The 19,065-nt window shown below is 48.7% G+C and overlaps 1 protein-coding gene across 1 annotated transcript in view; it reads left to right on the top strand.

Moving 5' to 3' along the window:
- The first annotated feature begins 845 nt into the window (after positions 1–845).
- Positions 846–19,065, top strand: part of ABCC4 (ATP binding cassette subfamily C member 4) — a 285,679-nt gene continuing 267,459 nt past the window's right edge. Inside the window, exon 1 of the mRNA XM_023218080.3 lies at positions 846–1,056. Within this exon, the coding sequence (XP_023073848.1) occupies positions 983–1,056 (74 nt within the window). The 5' untranslated portion in view covers positions 846–982. The remainder of the gene's footprint in view (positions 1,057–19,065) is intronic.

Here is a 19,065-nt window from a genome sequence, read left to right as displayed (position 1 = left end):
CTATTATCTGTTAGGCTTTAGGGCTTGATGATAGAAATCATAAGGCAGTCTCTCTTTCCTCTTATATTCCTTTCCCAATCTAAGAGGGCAGCAAAAAGCTCAGAGGTCCACCGTACCATGCAACATGTGAGATGCCGAAAGCCCGCCCCATCGACGACAGCATTCATCCATCTCCCAAATTCATCTGGGTCCTACTCTGGAGTTACCCAGCTTTCTTGAGGTCTTGCAGCTCTACAAGGATAATCTGTGCTAAACTTTGCTGTCGTCCGAGGTCAAATGTTTGGCTCACAGGTTGGAGAGCCTCCCATGGCACCCGCGTTTTGGTCCTGAGAAGGGCAAGGCGCCCAGGGGGCGGGCTGGTGGAGCACGAGGCAGCTATCTCCCAGTCTCCCCAAACCCGTGCCCTAGGGGGCGTTTCTGCGTCGCAGGGGCGGGCACAGCCGACGCCTCCCTGCTCCACCTTCTGGGTCGGCGCCAAAACTCGGATAGTGAATTTCGGGAAGTTTCACTCGGGGGCGAGCACGTGGGCACCTCAGGACCCGGGCTCCGCGCCGCGCGCTCGGCTACCCTCTCTATCCAGCGGCGCCGGCGGCCCTCGCCTCACCCCTGGGCGTAGCTCCGGGCTCCCTTTGGCGTCGCCAGCTTCGCCTCCTCTCGCCGCGTCTCCTCCCGCCGCGTCACCCGTCGGTCCCGGCCGAGCTCGCACGCGGTGCGCGGCTCCCGGGCTCCAGGCGGCGGCGCGTAGCGGGCGGTGCGTAGCGGGCGCCCCCGAGGCGGCCCCGGTAGCGGCGGGCCTGAGAGGCGGGGACTGGGCGTGCCGCCGGCGCCCGGCTCCCGGAAACGGCTGCTTCAAGGCTCCTGCCGAGCGGACCGGCGCGGCGGCCGGAGCTCCAGCATCTCTGCTCACGGTCCAGGAGGGGAGCCCGCGGCCACCGCCGCCTGATCAGTGCGACCCCGGCCCGCGCCCCCCACGCCCGGCAAGATGCTGCCAGTGTACCAGGAGGTGAAGCCCAACCCGCTGCAGGGCGCGAACCTCTGCTCGCGCGTGTTCTTCTGGTGAGTGTCCCCGCCCGAAACAGGTCACCCTGCAGCCGTTGGCCCCGCGGACGCGCTCTCCCGGGGCCGCGCTCGATGCTGCCCCAGCCTTCTGCGGCTGGGAGCGAGGGGAGCGCTTTCATGTGCCACGCGGTCCACACCGGGGCTTTCTGCTGCGGTGGCGCCGCCCCACGCCGGCCGCGTGGTCCCCGCCTGCGCCCCTGTGCGCGGGGCAGGGGGACGCGGGGACGCGTGGACCCGGCGCTGGTGGCGCGGGGCCACCGGCTTTGCTGCTGGAGGCCCTGCGGGCCCTTAGGGCTCCGGGGAGGAGGGGCGGGAGGTGGCGAGGCGGGGAACCCAGGCTGCTGAAAGGGGGAGTCTCTTGCACAGCTGGAGAAGCGACTGCACCCATTACACGCCCACCCTTCGCTGGCTGCCACCTCCTGCTCCGAGACTCACAGTCTCCTGAACTCAAACGCACCTTTTCCTTTCTTTTTAAGTAAGCAGCTTACGAACAGCTTCCTTCATCTAATGTCCGCCAAAGCCTAATTAGTGTCCTGGACCTATGCCATCTCCCAATAGTGTCCCCACCCCTTCCGATATTCCTTACGAGACAGCTGGATCCAACTCCACGTCCCGTTGTGTCTCTCTGTGTCCCTATGTCTCTGTATCGTTTGTCTCAGTGACCAGGGCTCTACTGTCTCTCTGTGTGAATCTCACTGTGTGTCCATGTGGGTCGTGGTACCTAGTTATGGCAAGTTTCATGTGGGTAAAAAAACACTATTATTTTTTATTTATGAATGAGGACACTGTTCTTGAACAAGATTTTCCAAGTTTTGCTTTTAAGTGGGACATACACCGCCACGACTGGAGTCTGTCTTTGACCAACTTCTTCTCCTGTTTCCAGTATTTTCACTTCCACCTAGGAGGACTGCGCCGGGGTAGTTCCCTGGAATCGCTAATCTTCAGAGATGTGATCCATGGTCTTGATGCAGGTGGTTCCTACCAGGTGTTCTACCATCTTAAAACCACCCCAGGGCTCCTGAGCTGGGAGGGCCCACAGCCCTACCCAATCTCTGCAAGGAAACAAGTGGAGAAAGACTCAGGTGATGGTTGTACCTAAAACTTCCATCTTGGCCTGGCCGCAGTGGCTCACGCCTGTATCCCAGCACTTTGGGAGGCAGAGGCGGGTGGATCACGAGGTCAGGAGTTAGAGACCAGCCTGGCTAACATGGTGAAACCCTGTCTCTACTAAAAATACAAAAATTAGCTGGGTGTGGTGGAGCACGCCTGTGATCCCAGCTACTAGGGAGGCTGAGGCAGGAGAACTGCTTGAACTCAGGAGGTGGAGGTTGCAGTGAGCTGAAATTGTGCCACTGCACTCCAGCCTGGGTGACAGAGTGAGACTCTGTCTTGAGGGGCGGAAATTCCATCTGCTAACTACATAAGCCTGAACCTTTGAAGGGCTTCAGTCTCACTTGGTTGATTATTAGATCTTCTGTTTCTTGACTTCTGCTGCCTCATCTTTCCCACATGTTGGTATTGCCTTTTATTATGGGACAGCCTAGGGTGGGGGTCTCCAATCTTTTGGGTTCCCTGGGCCCCACTGGAAGAATTGTCTTGGGCCATACATAAAATACACTAACACTAATGATGTCCTAACACTAATGACAGCTGATGAGCTGAAAAAAAAAAATTGCAAACAAATCTCATGATGTTTTTAGAAAGCTTATGAATTTGTGTTGGGCCACATGCAGCCCACGGGCCTCAGATTGGACAAGCTTGACCTAGGGGATTCCAAGAGGATGGGTCGCTTACTCTTGTTTCGATTGTGATACACTCAGTGGGTGTAGGACCCTCTGGGTTGTTGGCAGCCTTTCTCTTGAGAGAGGCGAGAGGTGCGTGGAGGAGGAAGGAATATGGGTGTGGTTTCTGTAAATAATAACTTGAAGTAGACAAATGGTCTCCTCAACTTCAGGCAGGGCAAGGAACCTTTTTTTTTTTTTTTTTGAGACAAGATCTTGCTTTGTGCAAGCTGTGACCCAGGCTGGAGTGCAGTGCCACATTCGTAGCTTGCTGCAGCCTCCAACTCCTGGGCCGAAGCAATCCTTCTGCCTCAGCTTCCTGAGTAGCTGGGGCTTCAGGTGTGTGTCACCATGCCTGGATAATTAAAAAAAAAGTTTTTTGTAGAGATGGGCCTCTCTAATTTGTTGCTCAGGCTGGTCTTGAACTCCTGGGCTCAAGTGTTTCTCGCGCTTCGGCCACCCAAAGCGCCAGGATTACAGGTGTGAGCCTTGCCTCCTTACATTTTCAAAATTTAGGTGGTGGGGAATAGGAAGTGATGGCTTCCCATTGATGACTGGAGTAGGTGTTCGTTTCCGGTTTCCCTGATGGAGGGGAAGGAGCTAGTACCTGTATTTTACTCTGAGGACACTTAAGCTGAGAGTGGTTGAGTAATTTGCCTGGATTCACACAGCAATCAAGTGTCAGAGCAGGCTCCAAAGCTGGGCAGACTGGCTCCCCAGCCTCTTTGGAACTGCTGTACTGAGCTGCTTCCAGTTCAGGTGCTTGTCGGAAATGCGTGGAGAAGGCACCACCTGTTCTGGCAGGCTAGAGTTTCTCAAGGGAAGTTCTTAAAGTGCCTGCAGTTGGAGATGATGCATGTGTAACAACTTTTACTGTGCTTTAGGGCAGCTGTTCTCAAAGCATGGTACTCAGAGCGGCAGCATCAGCATCACTTGGGAGATTGTAAGAGATGCAGATTCTCCAGCATCTGCTCCGGACTGATTCAGTAAAACTGGAAACACTGGGTGTGTGGGTGGTGGTGAGGTTTCACGTGCTCCAGGTGATCTTCATTTGAGGCGCTTACTGCTTCTAGCTACTCCTCTCATTGGAGTGTTATTATAGTAGTATGCTTTTCTTTATTTTTAATTTTTAAAATTTATTTTCTTCATTTCTTTTTTTTGTTTGAGACTGAGGCTTACTCTGTCCCTCAGCTCTGTCACCCAGGCTGGAGTGCAGTGGTGCAATCTCTGCTCACTGCAACCTCTGCCTCCTGGGTTCAAGCGATTCTCCTGCCCCAGTGTCCCGAGTAGCTGGGACTACAGGTGTGTACCCTCACACCCAGCTAATTTTTGTATTTTTAGTAGAGATGGGGTTTCACCATTTTGGCCAGGCTGGCCTTGAATTCCTGACCTCAGGTGATCTGCCCGCCTCGGTCTCCAAAAGTGCTGGGATTACAGGCGTGAGCCACTGTGCTTGGGCCAGTTTGAGGAATTTTAAAGTCTGAGGCCTCTTAGTGAGACAATAATAATAATCATCATCCGAGGAATGCGGAGTCCTTTTAAATTATCAGGCCCAGAGAGACATTAAAATGACACAGCAGTCACCTTATATTTCCCATCCCCTTGAGCTATTTACTTATCACTTGAAAGTGCTTCATGTTGCCAAATAGCTACAGACTAACCTAACAGTGCTCCACGGACACTGTAATCCACAGCTCAGGAGTTTGAGCTCCAGCGATCTGCCGGCCTGGGCCTCCCAAAGTGCTGGGATTACAGGCGTGAACCACCGCACTGGGCCTGTAGTAAATTCTTGAGTTATATTTTGTGCCTTAGCCTCCTGCTTTTAGGTTAGTATTTGTGTTCCCTTCCCACTGCCAGTGGAAAGCTGAAATGAGCCCATCCAGGAAGTGGCCGCCTGGAGACAGGGCCCACCTTGTATGGAAAAACTGCTTTTTCACCTTCTTGCTGGGTGTTTGCTTTTCTTCTCAAATATCATCTGCTTTCTGAACTTGTGAACTGGTAGCTGCCTACCTAAATGATGCCAATAACTAGCTTACTGACTTTTATACAAAGTATGTTCCTGGGATTTTGGTGTATTCATAGCATAATTTGGACTTGGAGTCTAAAAGGAGTCATGCATTATGACTGTTGGCAATTGTGGATTTTTAAAGATAGTATTTTCTCCTATTTCTTTTCTCTCCTTTTTTTTTTTTGAGACAGAGTTTCAGCTCTGTCACCAGGTTGGCAGTGCTGTGATCTCTGCTCACTGCAACCTCTGCCTCCTGGGTTCAAGCCATTCTCCTGCCTCAGCCTCCTGAGTAGCTGGGATTACAGGCGCATGCCACCATGCTCAGCTAATTTTTGTATTTTTATAAGAGAGGGTTTCACCATGTTGGCCAGACTGGTCTTGAACTCCTGACCTCAGGTGATCTGCCCACCTCGACCTCCCAGAGTGCTGGGATTACACACATGAGCTACTGCACCTGGCCACTTTCTGTAGGAAATTTGAAACTATAGAAAAAGAAGTAAGGAATAGAATGTTTTATTTCTGTTGGCCAGGTATATCTGCTGATATTTTGGTTGCTTCTGTCTTCCTCACAAACCTTTTCTTTCTTTTGCTCAGGCTGGAGTTAAGTGGTGTGATGATGGCTCATTGCAGCCTTGGCCTCCCAGGCTCAAGTGATCCTCTCACCTCAGACTCCTGAGTAGCTACAGGTGTGTGTCATGGCTCCGGGCCAATTTTTGTATTTTTGTTTTTCATAGAGACAGGGCTTTGCCATGTTGCCCGGGCTGGTCTTGAACTCCTGGGCTCAAGTGATCTGCCTGCCTCAGCCTCCCAAAGTGCTGAGATTATAGGCATGAACCACTGTGCTCAGCCTTAATTTAAATTTTTATGGCATTAAATAATCTTGAAAACATATTTAATGGTTGTAATTTACGTAGTTTTTCACTATTGAACACAGTGCATTTCTAATAACAATGTAATGGATATCCATGCTTTTGGTATATCTTTCCTTTTTGTTTTCTCAGAAGTAGAATGACTGGTAAAGGCCTGTTTTCCAACAGAATCGGACCAGTTTGCCCTCTTAGTAGTAGTTTGTGTCCTTATTTCATTGTTACCTTTGAGTACTGAACTAATTAATTAATGATTTCGAGATGGAGTCTCGCTCTGTTACCCAGGCTGGAGTGCAGTGGGGGGTGATCAAGGCTCATTGCAACCTCCACCTGCTGAGTTCAAGCGGTTCTCCTGCCTCAGCCTCCTGAGTAGCTGAGATTACAGGTGTGTACCACCACGCCCAGCTAATTTTTGTATTGTTAGTGGAGACAGGGTTTTGCCATGTTAGCCAGGCTGGTCTTGAACTCCTGACCTCAGGTGATTTACCGGCCTTGGTCTCCCAACATGCTGGGATTACAGGCATGAGCCACGGCGCCTGGCCCGAATACTGAATTTAAAAAAGTTTCCAAGCTGATAGGTTAAAAATAGTATCAATCAGTTTCAGTTTGAATTTATTTGATAATTATAATTGAACTTTTACAAGGTCTGTTGACCATTTGTTTATTGGTATATCTTTGAATTATCCATTACGTTTTTTGCATTTTTTCTATGAGGCATTTATGGTTTTGAAATAACTTGTAGTGTTTACAATAGTTTTCTAGATTTCCACTTCTCAGTTTTTTTTCAGAAGTTTTAAATTTATATATCATTAATTGATCTTTTCTTTTTGGTTGTTGCTGTTGCTTCAGCTCTTTTTTAAAAATAGAGATGAGGTCTCACTATATTACCCAGGTGGGTCTCAAACTCCTGGGCTTAAGCCGTCCTTCTGCCTAGGCCTCCTAAAGTGTTGGGATGGTAATTTCTTTGAGCAGATTGAGGGACTGAAGTGGGAGGATCACCTATTTTTTCCTAGTTTAGGTGGGATTGCAGGTGCGAGCCATCTTCTCATTTACCTCTTCGACTCTGTTGACCAGGCCTGGAGTGCGGTGGCCTGAACACGGCTTAACTGCAGTCTCAACTTCCCAGGCTCAAGTGATCCTTCCAGCTCAGTCTTCCAAGGAGCTGGGCTACAGGTGCATGCCACCATGCTCAGCTAATTTTTAAATTGTTTGTAGAGATGGGTCTCACTATATTGCCCATGCTGGACTCCAACTCCTGGGCTCGAACAATTCACCTGCCTTGGCCTCCAAAGTGCTCGGATTAGAGGTGTGAGCCACTGTGCCTGGACTTCTTCAACTCTAAATATACCTTTTTTTAACCCTAAGATCACCTCGATCTCCATATCCGTTTTTTTTAAATTTGGAGACAAGGTCTGGCTGCACTGCCCAGGCTGGAGTTTGCAGACATTATTTCAGCTCACTGCAACCTCCTCCTCCCAGGCTCAAGCCATCCTCCTACCTCAGTCTCCTGAGTCGCTGGGACTACAGGTGTGCACCACTCCGCCTAGCTAATTTTTGTATTTTTTTTTTTTTTTAATAGAGCTGGGGTTTCACCATGTTGCTCAGGCTGGTCTCAAACTTGTAAGCTCAAGTGATCTGCCTGCCTCGGCCTCCCAAAGTGTTGGGATTATAGGCATGAGCCACCATGCTCCGCCTCTGTATCCATTTTCTTTTTTTTTTCTGAGATGGAGTCTCACTCTGTTGCCCAGGCTGGAGTGCAATGGCATGATCTCAGCTCACTGCAACATCTACCTCCATGATTCAAGTGATTCTCCTGCCTCAGCCTCCCAAGTAGCTGGGATTACAAGCGCCCACCACCATGCCCAGCTAATTTTTGTGTTTTTAGTAGAGAGGGTTTCATCATGTTGGCCAGGGTGGTTTCGAACTCCTGACCTCAGGTGATCCACCCACCTCAGCCTCCGAAAGTGCTGGGATTACAGGCGTGAGCCACCATGCCTGGCCTTCCATTTTCTTTTAGTTACTGTTTCATTTCTAACAATAAAGGCAGCTAGAATTTCTTTCCGTATTTGATATGAGTTAGTCTCCATTTTTTCCCCAAACAGCTCGTTTCCCCCATTACCATTTATTGAATAATTCCTCCTTTTCCCGTTAGTGGAAATAAGTGGCACAGCCTTTTCACCATGTCAAGCTTGGCACAAGATGGGCCAATCCCTGAGACTCCTAGGAATCGTCCTGCTGCCCCCTGGTGCCCGGCAGACACTTTGCATTCCTCTGCCCACACCTGATACAGAGATCTGGGGTCAGCAGCAGGGTGGCGGCTAACAACGAAGGACTTTTCCCCAAATATGGGCATTGAGAGGGATCGCCAGATGCGTGTGGCCCACAGAGAGTGGTTAAATCCTTGCTCCCCTGTTGCTGGCCGTGTCTCAGTGGGTGAAGTATCATCTAACAAAGCCTGTGCTGCTGTGGAAACGGCCACTAGTGACCAGACAGACCCTCTGGAGACCTGCCCTAGAAAGCTGATGACATGACTATAGAAGCAAATGCAAGTGGCTGAGGGCAGGGGATGGCTTGGAGAGGATGGGTGCGTGAGGCTCGCAGTCAATGCATAAAATGTTTAATTTTATATGTTTTTCTATAATAAAAAAATTATTTTTCTTTTAGAGATGAGGTCTCACTATGTTGCCCAGGCTGGTCTCAAAATCCTGAGCTCACGCAGTCCTCCTGCCTAGGTTTTCCGAAGTGCTGGGATTACAGGCATGAACCACTGTTCCGGGCCATTTAATTTTGTGGGGTGTATGTGTGTGTGTGTTTTGAGACAAAGTCTTGCTCTGTTGCCCAAGTGGGAGTGCAGTGGTGCAATTATGGCTCAATGCATCCTCAAATTCCTAGGCTTAAGTCATCCTTGCAGCTCAGCCTCCCAAGTAGCTGAGCTATAGGTGCATACCATAACACCTAGCTCAGGTGTTTTTTTTTTTGACGGAATCTCACTCTGTCACCCAGGCAGTGGTGTGATCTTGGCTCACTGCAACCTCTGCCTCCTGGGTTCAAGTGATTCTCCTGCCTGAGCCTCCCAAGGAGCTGGGACTACAGGTGTCCGCCACCATGCCCGACTAATTTTTTTTGTATGTTTTTAGTAGAGACGGGGTTTAACTATGTTGGCCAGGCTGGTCTTGAACTCCTGACCTCGTGGTCTGCCCTCCTTGGCCTCCCATAGTGCTGGGATTACAAGCATGAGCCACCGTGCCTGGACATCTAGCTAATTTTTTTTGCGGGGGTGGGAGGGATGGAGTCTTGCTCTGTTGCCAGGCTGGAGTGCAGTGGCGTAATCTTGGCTCACTACAACCTCTGCCTCCCGGGTTCAAGCGATTCTCCTGTGTCAGCCTTCTGAGTAGCTGGGACTATAGGCACACGCCACCATGTCTGGCTAATTTTTGTATTTTTAGTAGAGACAAGGTTTCATCATGTTGGCCAGAATGGTCTTGATCTCCTGACCTCGTGATCTGCCCGCCTCGGCCTCCTAAAGTGCTGGGATTACAGGGGTGAGCCACCGTGCCTGGCTGCTAATTTTTATTAATAGATTTTTGGTAGAGACTGGGTCTCACTGTGTTGCCCAGCTTGGTCTTAAACTCTTGGCTTCAAGTGATTCTCCCGCCTTGGCCTCCCAAAGTGCTGATATTGCAGGTATGAGTCTCATCAAATTATAAATTTCTGCGTCCACAGAATCACAGTCTCTTGGGGTTGAGGTGGCATCCTGAAATTGGCAGTTTTTTAAAGCATATATCCTGGGTGATTCAGATGCTGAGATTTCGGAGCCACATTTCTCAGGTCTTTCTCAGTCCTTGGCGTCCAATTCTACTTGGTCAGTGTCTGGGAGGCCAAGGTTACTGACTTGACCCTCTGAGGTTTAGATTATTCATTTAGCAAACATTTGAGTGCCTTCTTTTTATTTTATTTTTAATTTTTTTATTTTTGAGTTGGAGTTTCACTCTTTTTTGCCCAAGCTGGAGTGCAATGACGCAATCTCAGCTGACTGCAACCTCCACCTCCTGAGTTCTAGTGATTCTCCTGCTTCAGCCTCCCAAATAGCTGGGACTACAGGTGTGTGCCACCATGCTCGGCTAATTTTTTGTACTTTTAGGAGAGACGGGGTTTCAGCATGTCCAGGCTGGTCTTGAACTCCTGACCTCAGGTGATCCACCCACCTGGGCCTCCCAAAGTGCTGGGATTACAGGCACGAGCCACCGCCTGGACTATGTTTTCTACCCCAACCTTGTGGTCAGAGGTGACCATGAAACTGAGACCTGGCCAACAGGAAGTGGTTGCAAAAGGTGTCTCGCTTGCATGCCTGGAACACAAAAACCAGCCCCACGCAACGCCTTTCCAGCTGAATAAAGAGGTCTCCTGGAGAGGAGGAGTACTGAGAGGAGGCCGAGCCGCAAGATGGTGAAAGTCCAGCTAGGAGTGAGTGTATGGTGTTGTTCCCCACCCTAGATGGCCCAAAGGGGACTACAGCATGAGAATAGGCATGGTCTTGGTTTCTTTTCTTTTTTTTTTTTTTTTTGATACGGGGTCTATCTCTGTCTCACAGGCTAGAGTGCAGTGGCGCAATCTTGGCTCCCTGTAACCTCTGCCTCCCGGGTTCAAGCGATTCTCTTGCCTTAGCCGCCTCCCAAGTATCTGGGATTACGGGAGCTCGAAACCATACCTGGATATATACACGTATATATATATATTCGTGTGTGTGTGTGTATATATATATTTATATTTTGTATTTGTAGTAGAGAAGGGGTTTTGCTGTGTTGGCCAGGCTGGTCTCCAACTCCTGACTTCATGTGATCCCCCCGCCTCGGCTGGTGATTTTTAATTAAGCCACTGAGAATCGGAGCTTGTTTTCTTCAACAGCTAGCATTATTTGCATGATACAGTGGCTGCCTCCCTCATTGTGTGAGCTCTTTGAGAACAGGAATGGTACTTTATTGTAATGGATTTGAACCTGGCAAGAAAGAAGGCACTATGCCTTCTTTCGTGGTGGTGTGTGCCTGTAATCCCAGCTACTTGGGAGACTGAGCAGGAGAATCGCTTTAACCCAGGAGGTGGAGGCTACCGCGAGCCGAGATCACACCACTGCACTCCAGCCTGGGCTACAGAATGAGACTCTGTCTCAAAAAAATAAAATAAAAAATAAAGCAAAACATAGTCCAGGCTGGGCGTGGGCTTATGCCTGTAATCCCAGCACTTTGGGAGGCTGAGGCAGGTGGATCACAAGGTCAGGAGTTCAAGACCAGCCTGGCCAACATAGTGAAACCCCATCTCTACTAAAAATACAAAAATTAGCTGGACACAGTGGCATGCACCTGTAGTCCCAGCTACTTGAGAGGCTGAGGCAGGAGAATCACTTGAACCCGGGAGGCAGAGGTTGCAGTGAGCCGTGATCGTGCCATTGCACTCCAGCCTGGGTGACAGAGTGAGACTCCGTCTCAAAAAAACATAGTCTGTGTGTCCAGCAGTCCCTGCTACAGGAGTTCATGCTGACCCAGTGTTGGGTGTGCTGGAGTAGAAGTACGGAAAAGCTGTGTCAGGGTGGAATTTTGCTTTTGTTTTTGTTTTTTGAGGTGGAGTCTCACTCTATCGCACAGGCTGGACAGCTCACTGCAACCTCTGCCTCCTGGGCTCAAGTGATTCTCCTGTCTCAGCCTCCCAAGTAGCTGGGATTATAGGTGTGCACCACCAGGCCTGGCTAATTTTTTTTTTTTTTTTTTGGTAGAGATGGGGTTTTGCCATGTTGGCCAAGGTGGGGCTCTTTGGGGAGGGGTTGACCCTCCTGCTGGAGCTTGGATGGAGAAGGTGGGCAGTCATCCCTGACAGGGAATGAGATGTCCAGGTCACAGAAGTACATATGGACAAAGTGTTGCCTGAAACGTGTGGTGAATGACGACCCCTCAGTCGCAATGCCGTCCCTGTGAGCCGGTAGCGTTTGGTACACCCGAGGGTGCCCTCCCCTCTTTCATCCCAGCATGTTCAGGCTTTGCTTCTCCCACTTCCAGCCCCGTACTCATGAGCACTTACAGCTCTTCTGTGGCCTGTGACTTAGCTCCTTGTTCCATTTCTGGGTTCCATGACCACTTCCGTGCTGGTCTGTTTCTGGCCTAGTCCCTGTCTGCAATTTTCTCCACGCTAGCGCTTATCTTCCCCTTTTCCTTAGTGTCACAGAATTAGTGGGTTGAAAGGAAGAGATCTTCTAACCCACACTCAATACAGGAATCCCTTCCAGATATTGGGCAATGGGGAAATGCATTATGTGACTCGCATGACTTTAGATTAGAATGCCAGAATTATGTTGTGTTGAGCCACAGTTTTCTTTCCAATTTCTACTCATGTATACCTTCTTTTAATAAAAAAATTACAGAATTTAATGAAGCAAAGAATGATCTGTGAATCAAGCAGCTCCTAGAACCAAAATAGGTTCACAGCCACTCTCCTTTGTTTTTTGTCAACACGCAGAGCAGGTTGGCTACCTCCCTTCATATGCTCACCTCATAGTATTCAAAGACAGCTTTCATGGCCACATTAAATCTTTGTTTCTTTGTTAGAGACAGGGTGTCACTCTGTCACCCAGGCTGGATTGCAGTGGTGTGATCTCAGTTCACTGCAGTCTTCACCTCCTGGGCTCAAGCCATCCTTCCACCTCAGCCTCCCGAGTAGCTGGGACCACAGGCATGTGCCACCACGCCCAGCTAATTTTTTGTAGAGACAGAGTTTCGCCATGTTGCTGTGGCTGGTATTGAACTCCTGGGCTCAAGTGATCCTCCTGCCCTAGCCTCCCAAAATGCTGGGATTACAGGCATGTACCATGGTGCCTGGACAGGAGTTTATTTTTGACCCTGTTAAGTTTGAGATGCCTGCTACACATTCACGTGGAGATGTTGAATAGGCACTCAATTGGTCATGAGTTTGGGGCTCATGGAGAAGTTTATCTTCTTCTTATTATTTCTTTAGATGGAGTTTTGCTGTGTTGCCCAGGCTGGCGTGCAGTGGTGTGATCTTGGCTCACTGCAACCTCCACCTTCCGGGTTCAAGTGATTCTCGTGCTTCAGCCTCCCAAGTAGCTGGGATTACAGGCACGCGCCACCACACACCCAGCTAATACTTGTATTTTAGTAGAGACGGAGTTTCATCATATTGGCCAGTCTGGTCAGGAAGTTTATCTTAATTTGTACATCATCAGTGCAGTTTAGCTGTATTGGACACACAGCCAGTTGACCTCACAGTCTGCTGGGCTTATCCATGTGTAACTGCTCTTCTATTCCTATGCAGATTTATTTTGTGGATGCCAAAGTTTAGCAGCTCATTGTTGCTGTTGAAAGTTCTTGGAACACTTTTGTATTCTGAATGCTAGAAAGGATGGGTCCTAGGAATGTCCTCTAGGTTGTGGTAGATCCACTAATCAACACTGTAGTCGCTAGATTAACTTGGCCACAAGTGTCACGAGAGGTCGTGTCATATGGAAAGTCTAAGTCTGCTTTATGGAAGTCAAGAAGTATTGGAGTATTGGATCACCTGGGCATTTTCTTCTTCTTCTTCTTCTTTTTTTTTTTTTTTTTGAGACGGATCTTGCCTTGCCAACTAGCCTTGGAGTGCAGTGGTGCAATCATAGCTTATTGGAGCCTTGACCGCCCAGGCTCAAGTGATCCTACTGCTTCAGCCCCGCAAGTAGCTGGGACTAAGGTGTGGGCCACCATAGCTGGCTCATTTTTCTAATACAGGTGGGGTTTTGCCATATTGCCCATGCTAGTCTCAAACTCTTGAGCTCAAGTGATCCACCTGCCTTGGCCTCGGAAAGTGCTAGGATGACAGGTGTGAACCGTCATGCCCAGCGTGGGCAGTCATTCAGAAACTCTGCCAAGAAAAGGGTTAAAGTCATTTGGCATGATTTCCTCTTTTTTTTTTTTTTTTTTTTGAGACTGAGTCTTGCTCTGTCACCCAGGCCGAAGTGCAGTGGTGCAACCTCAGCTCACTACAATCTCTGCCGCCCGGGGTTCAAGCGGTTCTTCTGCTTCAGCCTCCCAAGTAGCTGGGATTATAGGTGCGTGCCACCACATCTGGCTAATTTTTATATCTGTATTTTCTACTTTTATTTATTTTTTTGAGATGGAGTTTTGATATTTTTGCCCAGGCTGGAGTGCAATGAATGGCGTGATGCCACTGTGCCTGGCCTCATGATTTCCTCTTTTTTTTTTTTGAGACAGAGTTTCGCTCTTGTTGCCCAGGCTGGAGTGCAATGTCACTATCTTGGCTCACTGCACCCTCCGTCTCCCGGGTTCAAGTGATTCTCCTGCCTCAGCCTCCCCAGTAGCTGGGATTATAGGCATGTGGCACTACGCCTAGCTAATTTTTGTATTTTTAGTAGAGATGGTGTTTCACCATGTTGGCCATGCTAGTCTCGGGCTCCTGACCTCAGGTGATCCACCCTACCTCGGCCTCTCGAAGTGCTGGGATTACAGGCGTGAGACAGCACATCCGGCCATGATTCCTCTTAACACAGGCTGGTTCTTGATGCTGCTTTTCATGAATATACTCTTGAACTGCTCCCTTCAAATGATTATTGATGTGCATTATTTCGGTTAACCTTACTGTCTTGTTTTTCTAAGACCAGCCGAGCGGGCGCAAAAGAACCAGCGGGTAGGCAAAGGTCAGGCGCAAAACTGCACGTTTATTTTGGTAACCTAAGGTGTGCGGGAGAAGTCTGTCGGCCTCCGGCGAAGGAGGCCGGCAGAGTCTCCCGCGGTGGGGCTCTCGGACAGACTTCCCACAGTCCCGACATCCCGACAGGAGTGGGGCTGCAAGAAGGCCGCGTGGCTCAATGGCGGAGAGCGGCTTTTCTAGGAGTGGGAGGGCGATAGGTGGGGCATGGGCGTGTCAGGGGCGTTCCGCAGGTGCGACCAGGTAAATCTTGGTCTCTTCAGATTGACGTCACCTGGCGCATGCCCAGTTGGTCTGCACCCTCCCTGGGCGCCGGCTGCATTTTCGCGAGCGCGGGAAGAGGTGGTGGTGAAGAAGAACCCGGAAGTGCACCATCTTGCCTCCGTTCGTCCAAACACTTACTAGCTCTATTTTTTCTAAATTCTTTTTAGATTACATAGCAGTTTCTTAGTCCTCACCGTGATTGGATCACCTGGACAGCCATAAAAATACGGATGTCTGTTCCCGTTATAGGCCAATTGGAATAATAATTTCTAGGGGTGGGATCCGCATGTCTATATATATATAATTTTTTTTTTTAATTAAAACATTTTTTTGTTTTTTGGAGATGGAGTTTCACTCTTGTTGCTCAGGCTGGAGTAGAATGATGTGATTTTGGCTCACTGCAACCTCTGCCTCCCAGGTTCAAGCAGTTCTGCCTCAGCCTCCTGAGTAGCTGGGATTACAGGCATGCACTACCACGCCTGGCTAATTTTGTATTTTTAGAAAAGACGGGATTTCTCCATGGATTTCTCCATGTTGGTCAGGCTGGTCTCGAACTCCTGACCTCAGGTGATCCGTCTGCCTTGGCCTCCCAAAGTGTTGGGATTACAGGCGTGAGCCACTGTGCCCTGCACGTCAATATTTTAAAAAGGTTCTTTATGTCTCTGATGGGCACTGAAACCCAAGAACTACTGATCAACTGCTCGCCAAAGTCAGAAATATTTCTGTGCATATTTCCATTTTTCTGGCTAAAGGTTCACCGCCCCTTTTTCGGGTTCCTCTCAAAGAACTTGGCTGATCTCAAAGCATGAGAACCATTACCACAGTAGGACTTATTCCCCTCTGTGGGTGCTCAGCCAGTGGCTGAGGGAGAAGGGTGCTTGCTCTGTGCCAGGGATGTTGTTACCGATTCCTTCGATTTTTATAGTAACCCCTTGTTGAGGGTGGCTCTGCTCTTGTGTTACATACAGGTGAAGGAAACTGAAGCTGGAGAGGCCAGGTAGCATAATGAGGGTCACCCAGGCAGGACATGATGGAGCTGGGAATTGAGTTAAATCTGACAAATTCCAAAGCGTGAGCTCCAGCCTCTGCGTCACTATGTTTATTTTATCACCCTGGGTCAGAGATTAATTGAGCTCATGAGATTAACTGACTGGAAATCTCACACTTGTGAATTCAGAACTCGTGAGCATAAAATTACTCTTCTAATCACTTGCTTTTATTTGCTGATCATTATTGGTGCATTTTATTGGTCAGAATATGATTGAGATTATGTGATAAACCCAAATGACCGCTTCTTTTAACTTCTGCTATTGAAGTAATCCCTCAGATTCCTGTCTTGAGAGAGGGGAGTGCAGATAGTCCAGCAGGATGTACCGTTCCTCTCTGAAGACAGTAGACAGGTGTCCATCCTGTTTTAAATAGTAGCAGGAAGCTTCATCAATGGCTTAACATGGTAGGCTGGGCCTGGAGAGCTCTCAATGTAACGGAGCCCAAATGTAGCATTTACATGAATTCTAAGTTGATGAAGCGACACAATTTGTTCAACTATAAAACATAATAGGTTCTTAATAGATTTTACCTATTATTGTATATGTAGGTTCCTAGTACATATTAGGCTGTAGATAAATGGGATGATGAGGGTTCTTGGTACTAAATTTATTCCCCCCCCCCTTTTTTTTTGAGACAGAGTCTTGCTCTTGAGCAGCCTCCGCCTCCTGGGTTCAAGCAGTTCTCCTGCCTCAGCCTCCCGAGTCGCTGGGATTACAGGCTTGTGCCACGACACCTGGCTAATTTTTGTATTTTTAGTAGAGACGGGGTTTCACCGTGTTGGCCAGTTTGGTCTTGAACTCCTGACCTCAGGTGATCTGCCCACCTCAGCCTCCCAAAGTGCTGGGAATACAGGCATGAGCCACTGCATCCAGCCTACATTTACCCTTTTATCACACCTTTTTTTATTGTCTTAAGTCTTTAAGTCTTATTGAAGTCTTGACTCATTTGCGAGTTTTTTTACTAAATTGTTAGCTCTTTTAAGGCAGAAACCGGTATCTACAATGTCTTAATCTCTCAGTGTCTGGTTGAATATCTTGTACTTAATATACTTAATTAATGCTTATAAGCCATTACTTTAGTCTTAATCTCAATTCTTGAATTTAGAGTTGCTGACACCTGTGTCTTAGGAACAAGTGGGAAGCTAGTTATTGTGACAGCCTCAGACTGGAGCCAGAACACCGATGATCTTGTACACATTAGCTATGTGCGACCTTAGGCAAGACATATGACCACTCTGGGCTTTGGTATCCTATTCTACGATTTAGAAAAATTAAACCTACTCACGGCATGCTTTAGGAACTATATTTTAAAAATACATTATAAAATATTTATTTATTTATTTATTATTTTTGTGAGGCAGAGTCTCACCCTGTTGCCCAGGCTGGAGTGCAGTGGTGCAATTTCGGCTCACTGCAACCTCCACCTCCCAGATTAAAGCGATTCTCGTGCCTCAGCCTCCCAAGTAGCTGGGACTACAGGTACAAGCCACCACGCCTGGCTAAGTTTTCGTGGTTTTAGTAGAGACGGGGTTTCACTGTGTTAGCCAGGATGGTCTCGATCTCCTAACTTCGTGATCTGCCAGCCTCGGCCTCCCAAAGTGCTGAGATTACAGTTGTGAGCCACCTTGTCTGGCCTATTTATTTATTTATGAGGTCTTGCTGTGTTGCCCAGGCTAGACTGTAGTGGCTATTCACAGGCACACTACATCCTCAAATTTGTGGCCTCAAGAGGTCCTCCTGCCTGATCCTCTGAAGTTTCTGGGACTGGCTCCAAGAGTTGCATTTTAAGGATAAAGTTTTTTTTTGAGACGAAGTCTCGCCCTGCTGCCCAGGCTGGAGTGCAGTGGCGTGATCTTGGCTCACTACAACTTCCACCTTCCGGGTTCAAACGATTCTCCTGTCTCAGCCTCCTGAGTAGCTGGGATTACAGGTGCCTGCCACTAGGCCCAACTAATTTTTGTATTTTTAGTAGAGACGGGGTTTCACCATGTTGGCCAGGCTGGTCTCAAACTCCTGACCTCGTGATCCACCCACCTCAGCCTCCCAAAGTGCTGGGATTACAGGCATGAGTCACCACGCCTGGCCAGTTCTCTTTTTTTGGAGACTGAGTTTTGCTGTGTTGCCCGGACTGGAGTACAGTGGCATGATCTTGGCTTACTGCCACCTTCCGGATTCAAGTGATTCTCGTGCCTCAGCCTCCCAGGTAGCTGAGACTATAGGCGTATGCTACCATACCGGGCTAATTTTTTGTATTTTATTAGAGACGGCGTTTCACCATGTTGTCCAGGCTGGTTTCAAACTCCTGAGCTCAGCCAATCCGCCCACCTTGGCCTCCCAAAGTGCTAGGGTTACAGGCGTGAGCCACCGTGCCCCGCCAATAAAACAATAAAGTTCTATACACTTATTTTTCTTTTCTTCTTTTTTTTGAGACAGTTTCACTCTTGTTGCCCAGGCTAGAGTGCAGTGGCGTGGACTCAGCTCACTGCAACCTCTGCCTCTGGGTTCTAGCAATTCTCCTGCCTCAGTCTCCCAAGTAGCTGGGATTACAGGCGTGTGCCACCACACCTGGCTAATCTTTGTATTTTTAGTAGAGATGGGGTTTCACCATGTTGGCCAGGCTGGTCTCGAATTCCTGACCTCAGGTGATCCACCTGCCTCAGCCTCCCAAAGTGCTGGGATTACAGGCGTGAGCCTCCGCGCCCGGCCTTATACACTTATTTTTCTCCCTCACCTCCAATCAAGCAGGGAAAGTTAATATGGAAGTAGATCAGGGTATAGTGTCCCATCTCTGGTGAATGGAGAAGTCACCTGTTTGTAAGTCCCCCCAGAAATGAAGATCTATTAAAAAAAAAAAAAAAAAAGGCCACAAAGGGAAATTTAATCCGTACTCAGAAGTGGGTTCTATCTATGGAAGTACTTGGAAAATTATAAGGTGTGTTATTATTACATCTCTAAGAAGTTCTCCTGGGCTGGGCACTGTGGCTCATGCCTGTAATCTCAGCACTTTGGGAGGCTGAGGCAGGTGGATCACCTGAGGTCAGGAGTTCGAGACCAGCCTGGCCAACATAGTGGAACCCTGACTTCACTAAAAATACAAAAATTAGCTGAGTGTGGTTGTGGGCGCCTGTAATCCCAGCTTCTGGGGAGGCTGAGAAGGAGAATTGCTTGAACCTGGGAGGTGGAGGTTACAGTAAGCCGAGATTGTGCCACTGCACTCCAGCCTGCATGACAGAGTGAGACTGCATCTCAAAAAAAAAAAAAGGTTTTCTGGAAAGCAGTTTCACAGCAGAGCAACAAGACTGAAATTGCCCCAGTCAGCAAAGGCTGACTGGGGC

This window comes from Piliocolobus tephrosceles, chromosome X (genome assembly GCF_002776525.5).
Source record: "Piliocolobus tephrosceles isolate RC106 chromosome X, ASM277652v3, whole genome shotgun sequence".
Classification (NCBI taxonomy): Eukaryota; Metazoa; Chordata; class Mammalia; order Primates; family Cercopithecidae; genus Piliocolobus; species Piliocolobus tephrosceles.
Note: the sequence above shows the minus strand (reverse complement) of the source record. Positions and strands in the feature narration are given on the sequence as shown.